Source organism: Gallinula chloropus (assembly GCF_964237585.1).
Source record: "Gallinula chloropus genome assembly, chromosome: 3".
NCBI lineage: Eukaryota > Metazoa > Chordata > Aves > Gruiformes > Rallidae > Gallinula > Gallinula chloropus.
The window spans coordinates 86356948-86370012 of NC_140087.1; the positions used below are offsets into that span (position 1 = coordinate 86356948).

General features: G+C 39.9%; 1 protein-coding gene across 1 annotated transcript in view; it reads left to right on the forward strand.

Moving 5' to 3' along the window:
• Nucleotides 1-13065, forward strand: part of ME1 (malic enzyme 1) — a gene marked incomplete at its 5' end in the record, with an annotated part of 157869 nt that overhangs the window by 111556 nt on the left and 33248 nt on the right. The window contains one exon of the mRNA XM_084261321.1: nt 9841-9950. Within this exon, the coding sequence (XP_084117447.1) occupies nt 9841-9950 (110 nt within the window). The remainder of the gene's footprint in view (nt 1-9840; nt 9951-13065) is intronic.

The window sequence follows — 13065 nt, forward strand, 5'->3', positions numbered from 1 at the left end:
TTCAAATCCACATAGAATGTTTTGTTGGTTTTTTTTTTTAAGAAGCAAAACTGCCAAATTTTACAGTATAGCTTTCTTCCTGTTCAGATTTAACCTGAGCATTAGCCAAGCCCCCATACTTCTGCAATTGTGGAAGTTTGTTTTTTCACGGCGGTGATCTAGTCTGCTGGGGCTGGTGTTTGTGTATGTCAAGAACTGAGTGTAAGAGTTTGGCTTATGTCTGACTTTGTGAAATTTCAAAAGTTTAATTTATTTGTATAACATGCATTGTACTGTATCTCATACTGTGTACTTCAGCCACCTTCCTGCTGAGGAGACTGTTTCTCAGTGGAGAGGAGGCAGCTTGATGCAGTCCACCCCAGGAAATTAATTTGACAGCACTCAGTGCAAGATCTTAAGGAAGGGAGAGGTGTGTTTGTGTTACAAGATCTCTAAACAGGTTGATTTTACTCTACCATTCTCGTACTTACACACTCAAAGCATCAGGATGTATGTGTTTACATGGTCTGGACAGGATAACTCATGTGAAATGCTGAAGGCAAAAGGGCCCTGGCTGTCAGGTCCTCAGTGCTTTTTCGGGACTACTGGTGATGAGTGGTGATAAACTTGATAAATGGGTCTTTTTATGCCTTTAGGATCCACCAGCTATGCTGGCATGGTTATTTGCTTCAAGGTTTTGCTTACTTCATCCTCTATAATTTTTATGCAAGTCTGCTGTCTGCTTGCTTGTGTATCCTCATGTTGAATTTCTTCACACTGTAATATGACTTCTTGCTGTATCCATAGGATAAGGAGTGGCATATGTGACGTGCTACGGTAGTGAATTGCTTTTGTTGCTCTTCTGCTGTTGTCAAGGTACAGAGTCCTGGTCCAAAAGTTAGCTGTGCTGTGGCCTTACCAGAGCTCAGGCCTGCTTGTCTTGATGGAAATGAGACATTTCTGATTTTACTGCAATCAGTTTAGTTCTCTATTGTCTGTGTGTGCCACTGTTTTCACTTTTGTTTTGCTGCTGCTTCCAGTAGTGCCTGTGTCTCCATTCATACTTCATTCATACCAGCCTTCGTATTTCTGTTACAAAACCCTATACATATGCACTGAAAAAGTCAAAATCATGATCAAGCCAGTTCCTGACAACATTGTTGTGTGAAGTGCTTTAGAAAAAATATCTAAATCCAAAATAAAATACAAATATTTTTGCAACGGGAAGAAATTAATCTTTTCAACAATGGTAATTTAAGATTAATTATTTCACAGCTTTTATATTTTACAGCCCTTAGACATCTGATGGTTAATTCAATCAGCTATTGAAGCAAAAAGATTCTAATTCAGGTTCCCTAGTGACTGTCAATATTAATTCTGTAACAGCACTTTGAAAATGCAGAAAGAAATAGGCAGGATACATTTAGAAGTCTTTTCAACTTGATGTTTCAGTAGGATTAACTTCTAAGGCTTCAACTAAAAGAGCAAGTAGTCCTTGTTACAGAGTATGATGCAACTAAGCTGATGAAAATGTTTTTCTTGTAGCAATTGTTTATATCACAAAATCCTTTTATTTAATTCCCTTTTTCCATATGAGAAGCCCTTTATGTAAATAGTGCCTGTCTCTGGACAGAGATTCTGGTTTTGCTTCTTTGCTTACGAGCAACAACTTCTGTGACCACCAACCACAAGACCTGTCTAACCCAGCACTGCTCTGCAGCTAAGCTCCCAAGACCTGTGAGGTCTACCCATGTAGCAGAGCTGTTGGCTGGGAGAAGAAGGGGAAACAATGAGCCATATCCAGCCCATTCTCCTCACCACTCCTGGGATAAAAAGGCCATGGGGATGGACACCAAATCTGTTCTGGAAAGGGAGAGAGCAAGCAGAGGAGTGTTAGATGCACCGATACAAAGCAGGGCTGCACTGCACACTAGCACTGCGGTTGTGCCAGGGAATAGTAACATGGAAAGTTTTCGTGGAATTATATTTCTTTAAGGAGAACATGAATGAAGCAAGGGTCTGTTGCTGGTGCTAGGGTGGGTGCTAAATCCTGCCATGTCCCCAACCCCCATGCCTAGTTTGGATATGTACTGAACTCATCAGGGCAAGGATTGGTTTGGAAAGAAGAGATGCTGACAGCTTTTATTAAGTTCCTTAGAAAATCTCTTCCTGTAAAGAATGTCCTGTGTTTGACTTGCTCATCCAATTCAGGACAGAAAGTTGTCTGTAAGTTAATGATACCTTTTCTGGGAAGGTGTTTGTGTTGTAGCACTGGCTAGAGCTGAGTACACCTTGGACAGATTCCTGTCCTGTGCAGCTGTAGCACATCAGGCAGCATGAGCAGTAACGTCTGCTGCAGGGTGGCTGCTGTGCTCGGTGAGGGGTTTCTCATCTTGGCCACCTTTCTCCACAGAACATGTAAGGAAGTATCAGGGAAAACTATTCCCCTTTGTCAAATTTGGCAGAATTTAACCAGCAGGTTAAAATTGTAGCAGAAGAGGTAATGGGATGGATGTATGACCTCATTGCAGGAATTTAGTTGCTTTATGAAATGAAGTACAAGATAGCTTGGGGGAGAGCAGGAAGAGAAGGCATCCAGGTCATAAAAGCTGTCAGGAGGGAAGGTGAGAAGGCATCCTTTCATGAAAGCCCTGGCACAAAGGAGTTTACAGCAGTGGCTATTATGCTTTAAATCTGTTTTGAATAGTAGGGTATATGGTAATGAACAAGCTTACAGCATTTGGAGTGGGGAGGAAGATGATTTTCACAACATCCTGGTTCACTATAAGTGCTTCTGGCTGGTGGAGTGATAGCATGACGCACGAGGCGAAGGAGAGAACGCCAATGTTGCTATCATTTTGGTTTTGCTCCTTCTTAAGAATGGATGTCAGCAACCACTTCTGGTGGGTTCTATGGCTTTTTCAGTTCCAGACCCACATGAACAAATATTCAAATAGGATTTTGGAACACTAAAAACCTAAAAAGCAACCACTTGTTCCTTTAGGAAGGTTTCCAAAACAATGGCTGGCAGTAAGAACAGATGATCCAAATGTATTTCCAGAAAAAAAATTCTTAGCTGGAGAACTAAGCATGGATTTTACTGATCATATGGTTTGAATTCCAAATGATGCCCAAACTTTTATAGCTCCCACTGGATTCTTGAGGGTTTTCCCTGTTTGAGGCTCTTAAGAGCATTAGGCAGCCAGAATGCTAGTACTCTATATTTGGGACAGTTAAAGAGCTGTGGACATTTTTCTCCTGCCTGTTACTTAGAGATATAATCTGTAGAATGATTTAAGATTAACGTTGTTGTCACAGACAATTGAATATAAATTTTTTAATAAATGACAGAAAACTAAGCTAAGACTGTCTCACAAAATATATTGTAAATTGGGAGAAGTACTGGGAACAGTGTTATCTGGCAACCACAAATTATTCAGTTGGGAAGGTTCTTTTTAAACCATTGCCCAGAATTTTCCTCCTGTACTTGATGACAAATCTGCTTGCCATCACTCTTGTCCATATTTTTTGTCCACAATCAAAAAAGGAGAGCTGGCTTTGAACTCCTGTCCATCTGGATCCTGATTCAGGATCTTGATTTATGAGGGGTAATAGTGAGCTGGATTATCACTTTCAAGGGATGATTTATGTCTGTTTAATAGCTACGACAGTGACAGAACCCAAACAGACGGAAGAGAGGAATTCACAGCTACAAACCCTTGCCTGCAAGAATCCAGCAGTCCTAGCCAGGCTACTCCAACCAAGCTATTGCTATCAGATAATTGTTTTCCAAAGCAAGAAAATAGTTAAGAATTCACTAGGGCATTTGTTGTGGTTGCATGATGAGGAGGAATATCTCCAAGATTTTAATTGATTTTCTTAATTTTGGTAGTTTAGGACTAGATCTGACATTTCTTCAAGTATTCTGATTATAAGAGTTGATGACCACTGGATAAGACCTCTCTCCTCTTTATTTGTACCACCTTTTAGTATGGACATGTATGTTAGAATAGAATCGTAGAATGATTTGAAGATCATTTAAGCTAATGCCCCTGCAGTAAGCAGGAACAACTTTAACTAGATCAGGTTGCTCAGAGCTCCATCAAGCCTGACCTTGAGTATCTCCAGGGATGGGGTCCCTACCACCCTCATATCAGAGAACTTCCTAATGTCATATCTAAACCTACCCTGCTCTTGTTTAAAACCTTGTCCTATTGCTGCAAGCCCTTATAGTCTTTCCCCAGCTTTCCTGTAGGCCTCTTTAAAATCTCCCGTGAGCCTTCTCTTCTCCAGGCCGAACAAGCCCAACTGTCTCAGCCTGTCTTTGTAGGAGAGGTGCTCCAACCTCTGATCATCTTCATGTCCCTTCCCCAACCTGCTCCAAAATGTCCATGTCCTACTTATGTTGATGGCTCCAGAGTTGGACACAGTATTCCATGTGGGGTGTCACCAGAGCAGAGGGGCAGAATTACTTCTCTCAATCTGCTGGCTACACTTCTAATGCAACCTAGGATGTGCTTGGCCTTCTGGGCCAATGTTAGTTCTATGTGTTTCTGTTTCCCCAAGTATCCTTTATGTATCCCTGGGTCAAGAGCAGTGATAGCTGGGGAAATGTTATCTTTCTTCTGGGCAAGCGATGAGGCATGACAGTGTTGTATGTGACACATGTTTGCAGCATTATAACCACATGCAATATCTGCTTGCTTCTGTTGTTGGTGACACATTCAAATTAAAGGGATTTAATATAACATTTAAAATGCATATGTCCTGGTTTTGGTCAGGATGGAGTTAATTTCATTTGTAGCAGCGGATGAATGCTGTGTTTGAGAGTTAAAATGGGAGTAGTGCTGATAACACCCTGATGTTGTTAATTGCTGTCAGACAGTCAAGGACTTTCTCAGCTCTTCATGAGAAAGGAGGGGCGAAGCCAGGACAGGTGACCCAACTGACCAAAGAGAGTATTCCACGCCTGTTACGTCCTGCCCAGGATATCGGGGGGCTGATGAGAGGAGGAGCCGGGGCGGCTCCGGGACGCGCGGTTTTTGGGGGACGGTCGGGTTCTGGGACGGCTCTGGGTGGCACGGCCTGAGTTGTATGGTTTGGTGAGAAACTGCATTGTGTATCAACAGCTTCATATATTTTTGCTCTAAAGTCCTGTTAGCATTGTTACATTGTATCTTTTGTTATCTTAGTAAACTATCCTTATCCCAACCCATGGGCCTCTTAATTTCTTGGTTTTGGGGTTATTTGCCCCTTCCTTTTCCCTTCCCTTACCTCTTCCCCCCCACCTTCCCTTTTCCCTGCTCTTTTCCTTTAAGGAGCAGGCAGCTGCGTGGATCTCGGCTCTCAGCCGGGGTGAAACCACGACAGCATATGCATTAAAATTTCAGATAGGAAGGTGAAATTCTCCTAAGGTATATGGTGATCAAGTTTAATTACTTAGATAAGCAGTACACAGGTTAACACCCCTATTTCACACTAGAACAATATCAAGTCCATTACTTTTAAAATGTGAAGTAATATCTCTTACAATGTTTTCTGTCATGACATTTCCTTTATTATCCTTTGCCTCTGAATCTTCTTGTCCTGTCTGTAGCTGCTGGCATGCAACTTCAAGCCTTTTGCTTTCAACATGCCCCCTGTGACAATCAGCCACAACCCTTTAATGTTTGTTTTTTTAAATCTGATGGTTTCATTTGTAACAATCTCAGCTACCTGCCTCTGGACCTACCTGGTCAGTCACTCTGTGTCATCTGAAAAAACTCGGTGAAGTCAATCTGTGCTGTAGCTGTATAAAGTGCTGATGATAGATGTTATGATTGTCACTTTTTAGGATAGCTGTATGCTTTGTTATCTCTTGCCATCATGTTTGAAAGATGATACGAATTACAGCATTGTAGTAGCCTGCAGTTGCTGGAATTTGAGTGGTTTGGAAAGCACAGCGGGATTTGATGTCTGCACGTGGGCAAGCAATAAAGTGCTCAGTTCCCTTCTCATCCAGCAGTTACTTGTCTATCACACCTACCCATGAAGAGGCGAAATTTCAAACTGAAAATTTGTGATGACAATAGGGTGTGAGGTGCAAACAGAGAGGATATATTCTGCTTTCATGAGGGTTGATTCAAACAGTCTCCCTTTTATAGTGGAGAAAACATGACATAAAACCGTCCATCAAAGAACGATAGGGGTGGAAGGTTGTTGCAGAGTCCAGAGGAAAGTGGGTCTGAGTTGTTGGCTGTGAACATAATTCTAGGTTTTGGCTCAACTCTCTTCAGTAAGTGATTGTGATAGTAAGATGTGGAAGTCACAGAAGATTTATGGGTGTTTTGGTACGGTCACTGGTTCCAGAACTGTGTGGTACCTTTGTAGCCAATTCATTATTGCAAGAGGATTTTCTAGGATGCCAAAGATTACCTCTTTTTTACTTACCTCATTGCTGTGTCTCATCTGTTAGTGATTTTGAGGATGGGAATACTCCAAGCAGAGAAACACTCTGTCATATTCTTGTATGTCATAGGTGCACAGTGTCTAGATTTGATTAGATTTTTTTGAGGACACATCCCTCAAACTTTATGGATCTTACGTGGTACTACTAGTCCTGGGCAGCACCGACATCTCAGGTTTTTGCATGGGTGCCATGTATGAACTTATATTGAATAAGAATGCTGCTCAGAAATTCTTCTGCTATAATACTAAAATCTCAGAGGCCCAGAATTACACTCCCTGCATTTTGTTCCATTTTAATTACACAGCCATGATATCTTGCTCAGAAAATTAGTATGGATAGTGTGCCCAAGATAGGATGAGTGTTTTCTATAGGGACACTGATTTAATATAATTCACAGGGAGTTTTAATCCATGTCTACAAAAGCAATGTGCAAGAAAATGCAGAAAAATCAAATGCAGATGAGAAAATGGAATGTTTTATATGGTAAAATAAAGAAACAGAGATTGGCTTAATGACATCCCAGAAACACTCCTAACCAAGCTCTAGGATTCTCATTAGTTTCATATTATTACCCAAGTGTCAGCTCCTGGACTCTTACGGAATCACAGAATTTCATGTCAGATACTGAATCAGGTTAGAAACCTGAAATTGAAATTAATTATTGAAAAGTAGCTCTAGTTTCTTATTAGAACTTGGTTGTGATTTACTGTTCTGAATTACTGGCTCACCAGATTCTCTTCTAAGCAGTTGCTTGTCATTATGCTGCAGAAGAAGTCAAGGTTTTTCCATAAAACCTGAAGATGTATTTATTTTCAGCAGGGATTACCGTGCCTGCCAGTGGAATCCCAGTAGTTTTGCCTAATTGTGATACGACTGTAAATACGTGATTTCCATGGAAATTAAGTTAGTCACAGGAATTTCTCCCCTCCTCCCCCCTTTTTTTTATATATTGATGGCTTTGCTTAACGTGGTTGCCAGACACATGTATGGTTTAAAGAAAAACTCAGTTGACATTAATGTAGGTTGTTTATACTGAACTGCTCAGTATATACATTGCAGGAACTGCTTGACTGTCTCTCTTGGATTTCTGCTGTTAGCAGATAAGGAAGAACCTCCTTTGGCTCAAAGAGGATGTGGGCTGTCGAGATCTTGCCCTGTGAGACCCTAGTGGTAATAATTTCATAGAAACACCTTAATGCAATACCTTTTTAAATTTCTAATCAAATGAAATCCAGCTCATGTCTTCCTTAGTTTGTTCAAATTGCCATTAGGTTTATTTAAGATTAAAACAATTTTCTTTTTTTTAAAAAAAACCTTTTCTTGTAATATTATTCCATGGTGGAATGTTTATGTGATATTTTCCAATCCAAACTTGTGCAGACAGTTTTAGTATTAACCTTATATTTTAAAGTTCTTTTTTTTCATATGATATTGACAGTATTCAAGTTATGGTGGGTTGGTTGTTAGGGTCTTTTTTTTCTTTCCTGTTGCCAAGGCACTCTAAGCTTGTATTCAGTCTTTACATAGTTTTTGTCTAGAAATGTCTTTGGTGGTTTGTGGGGTTTGGTGGTTTTTTTTTTTTTTTTTTTTAAGAAAATATTTGAAAATACCATATGGGAATGTTTTACAGGGAATCCAGAGACAGTATTATTATGAAATGCATCTAAGGACTGGAGGATGAATAGTAGCATTATTAAATTCATTTAAGTTGTTTTTAACTTTAATTTCGGGAGTAGCCTAATTGGCACACCAAGGCAATTTTTTACTTCTTAGGTATTTGCATATGAGCCTAATGCCTCGAACTTGAAATTTCCTTACTTTAAAAAAAAAAAGCTCCTGTGTTCCTCTCTACAATAATTTTTAGATGTATTTGAAATGCCTTATGCCTGCTGAAGTCAACACAGATACCTACCTATACTTGAAAAATGCTGCTGTTTGCTCCCTATTGGCAGTGCAGCTTTGGTAGGCAGAGGGTCCAAGGTAACCCAGTAAATAGTTTCCAGGAAAGATAGTTATTGGCATTAACTCTGAGACTGTTACCACAGGGCTCATCATAAATTTTTTACCCTTGCTGGGGAACTGACTTGGAGAGTCATATCAGCTGAACGACAGAAATCGTTCATCTGATGCAACTGCATACTATATTTTGAAAATACAGTGTATAGAGATTTCAGAGTGCTACAGGAGATGTCAATTTGAGTTATTTCATTAGCTGCAAGGATGAGAAAACATTGAAATGGATGATAACATTGATTCTTAGCAAGTGTTTAAGAAACATCTGATATTTATACCAGAAGATCACTTTTGACAATCCAATGAAACAGTAGGTGTAAGACATGTAGGTAACCTCCTTTCTGGATATACCCAAAGTTTTAGTGTATGTTAGCCATATGTAACTTGATTCAAATTTGCAACTCTCACTTTCCTTCCTTAAAGTGTTCTCACATGTTTGTCATTTGTCTGTATTAACAAATATGGAATATTGTGTGCAGTTCTGGACTTTCCAGGACAAGAAGGATAGGGGACCTACTGGAGAGGGCACAAAAAAGGACTATGAAGCTGATTAGGGGACAAGAGCATCTCTCTAACAAAGAGAGACTGAGGGACTTTTTAGCTTAGAGAACACTATGAGGGGATCTTATCAATGCCTATAAATACGTGAGGGATGGCTGTCAGGAAGATGGGTCAGTCTTTTCTCAGTGGTGCCCAATGACAGAAAAAGAGGTAATGGGCACCAACTGGTATATAGGAAGTTCTACCGCAGCATGAGGAGGGACTTGTTTTCTGTGAGGGTGGCAGAACACTGGCACAGGCTGCTCAGAGAGGCTGTGGAGTCTATATCTCTGGAGATACTCAAAACGTGCCTAGATGCTGTCCCATGCAGCTTGATCAAAGGGATTCTGCTCTGGCAGGGAGGTTGAACTAAATGATCTCGAGGTATCTTCCAACCCCTGTGATTCTGATTTTCTATAAGAACATCTCTGATCAGTAACTCTAAAAGAGTAAGAATGGTTGAGCATTGTGTTGTGAGTAATGTCATGCTGCTGGCTTACATAATGTCAATAAAATTGTGTTCTGACTGTATTTCTTTTTACTACCTTCTTTACAGGGCCTGTTTTTTTTTCCTCACTAGCTGATTGCTTAGCAAAGACTTCTGTTGAGACGTCTGCAGACACATGAAGGCCTTTTCGTCTGATCTTTCATTCTTAACTTAGAGCTCAGTAAAGTGTATTAGGAGTCTAATTATGCCTTCTGGATAATTTATATGAATGAAAGCTACAGAATATAACAGAAACATGTTAGTAGATGTATAAATCATATTGCATTCAAAATCGGACTGCAAATGTTAATAGCTTTTTAATATTCAATTATGTATTATTTTTAATGTAATGCACAATTTTATATCTTTCTAGGTATGGCATGAACTGCCTCATTCAGTTTGAGGATTTTGCTAATGCTAATGCATTCCGCCTCCTGCACAAGTACCGTAACAAGTATTGCACTTTCAATGATGACATTCAAGGTAATGGACTCTTTCTCTCTGCTCCTCTCCTCTCTGGTCCTCTCCTCTCCGCTCTTCTCTTCCTCAAAAGCCAGAAAAAACGAGTCTTAAGTAGGTACCAGAGGGAAAGAGGTACCAGAGGAAAGAAGATGTATCAGCTTTCCTGTGACATCTGAATATGTTCAGTACAGGCCATATTGTGCTTTGAGTTTCTGGTGATCTGCCTTTGCTCTTAACCTTTCCCCTCTCATTTATGCTTTGTGCTTTATTTAGATGTTCACTTTTCAGATTGGGGTTGTTTTTTTTCAATAGTTTATTGTGTGAATGGTTTTCCCTTGTAAATTACTAGCTTGAGATCTTTGGGCCCAAGCCTGGGCCATACTTGGCTCAGTATTTTGGCACTGCAGTGACAACTGCTCCACTGTTTCTCCGTGTGACAGAGCTTGCTTGATAAATGTCAAACTGCGTTTCATTTCTTAAACTGATGACTCAGTTAAATATCTTGCTAATTCTCCTTGCAGTCTCAGGGAAATATCCCCCTGACTTTGCTTTCCATTCTGAATCATTTGTAGCCGCTCACAAAAAGAGAAGATCTAGGACAGGAAAAGTCAGCAAGAGGCATCCCACCTGTGCTCAGTTTAGAACAGACATCTTGGCCCTTCCCTCCTGAGAAGACAAGCAGGTCTGAAGGGACAGATGCTGCTGCTTGGGTCAGGAAAAGAGTGCTGGAAAGTAACTTTCCATAGGGCAGTAAGTGCACTGGCTTCCATCCTTGCAGGAAAACTGAAGTTTGATGAACTGTTGGAGAGAGTTACACAAGGAGAGCCCAGGGCACCCAGCTGCCTCATGTTTCCTTGGGTAGATGGAGATCCTTAGGAGTGACAGGTTCAAAAATGGGAGCTTAACTGTCTTCATTTCTAACAGTTTGCAGTGACACTTTAAGCCAACTATTAGGAGCCTGAGTTTTCCACAAGTCATTCTTCAGTCATTCTTGGGCCCTAGGTCTTATTTTAGGCACTCAACTCATGGTGGTAGATTCAAATAGCCCTTGTCTTTCTGATGGCAAGGGATTTGGCTAGCACACAAACTGTTTCTGTTACAAGCCTGGCTGAGTTTTATTCCTGCATCTGAAACAGATTATGGAGGACAAACTCCCAGATGGGAAATCAATTATAAAATGTCATTTCCCTTTGTAAGAAGCATGGTGCATCTTATCCTACAGGGTCTGAGTGTATCCATGGCTATGACAGTCTGATACAGGAGACCCAAACAGCATCTGGAAGTTTCCTTAATTGTTTAGAGACCCATCTCCCATTTAGAGACCTATCTTGCTTTTTCTTCCAAGATGAAGGTCCTCAGCCTAAATCATAAAGAAACTCATCTAGAATGTAGTTTCAAAGAAATGGAAGGGATGCATTTCAAAACCACTGCATTCTCTCTCATGTACCTTGGAAGAAGGTGTCTTCATGTCCAAAACTGGGTATCCATTTGGCTTTTGGCTGAGCTGCCACAGCAGCTATTGGTCTTCCTTAGAAGTGCAGCTATGTGCAGTCTTCGAATTTATTCAGCTTCTGCAGTCTAATTTGTGTATGTGGGTCTTCTGATATTTTCATAAATAATATCTGGGACTTTTGGGTGATCTCCATCCTTAATGCTTGTATAGCTTCCAAGAGGTGAAAGCAGATGCATTTAGTCTGCTCTGATCTCTCTTCTTTGTTTTCATATCCCCATAAATACATGAATGTTGGTATCGGGGTTTTTCTGTGGGGTGTCATCTTCCCCTTGTAATAGGATAGTGTAATAGCAACAAAATATAATTCAGTTGTCTTTTCTCCCTTTTCAGCTTTATAAACCCCGTGGATCTTTCACCTGACAATTTTAATGAGGATAGATGGTGCTAACTTCTTTAGCAATCTTTTTTCAGGCTACTTGAAAGAGTGGCCTTCTCTGAATGCAAATTGTATTTTCTTCCCGTAGAGCAGCAGAGCTGACAAGCAGCATCAGGCCAATGACACCAACCAAACAACATTGCATCTGATTTGCCATCATCTTCTGAAGATAGTGCTTAAATGATATTATAAGCATAGTTTCTCCTAGTTCAAATATTTCTCAAGACAAAGCTACTTTAATGATCAAAATAAATGTTAGATATGTTTCATGGAAGGACTTGAGGCTTTTTTCACAGCCATAGGATATCCAAAGGATTCCTATATATCTTAGTGATGCAATGAGGGCCTTTAAGTACACACACAAAAAAAAAAAAGATCCTGACTCCTGCCAGACACTATAAAAGATAAAGAAAATATAGTAAGCTGAAGACCCATTTTCAAGTAATAACTTGAAGAGTTGCCCTCTGTTAGCTCGCTGCTGTTTGTAGGGTGTCAGCATGCCCCTAACTGAAGCCATTGCAGAAGATCTGGAAAAAAGTGTCAAACGCTGATCCTATGAAAACACTAAAGATTGGCTGTCAAGGGTCACCTAGAGATATATTTAAGAATTTCTGGAAACAGGTTTGTCTCCATCCCTGCTACAGCTCAGTCACATTCTTTACTTTGGAAAAAGCTTTTTAACTTTTTCTACGTCCCTTTTATGTGCTAAAGGAATTAGAAACAAAGGCAAACAGGATTCTGACCAACTGTTCTAAAACTCTATTGGAATAATCAAATTGCTCTTATTTTATCATTCTAGAAAGCATCTTGGTTTTTGGATCACTGGTGATTTTTTTTCTGTCTGTGATTATGATAATTTTTTCATATTTATTTTAAAAAATATTTTTACAAGCACTGTAGCAATAATATTGCTTTAGGGAGGAAATAAGCACTTATTTCCTTGGATTCTTGTTTGGTTTTATTTGAACCACAAATCAGCTTGCTGATTTTTTTGGGTTTTTTTCCCATCTCTGAAACATATAGAATATGGGTTTTGGAGATGAAAATCAGTGAAAGCCTTGGGTTCAAAACAAACAATTTTATCTGGATCACATTATTGGATAGCATTTTCCAAAATTGTGGGGTTTTTTTGGATCATAATTTCCTATATGGGAGAAATATTAATTAACATTACAATGCGAAGCTTCACAACATTTAGAAAAACCTGATTTAAGTCAGGTTGCTACCTTTGCTCATGCGCATCTCCA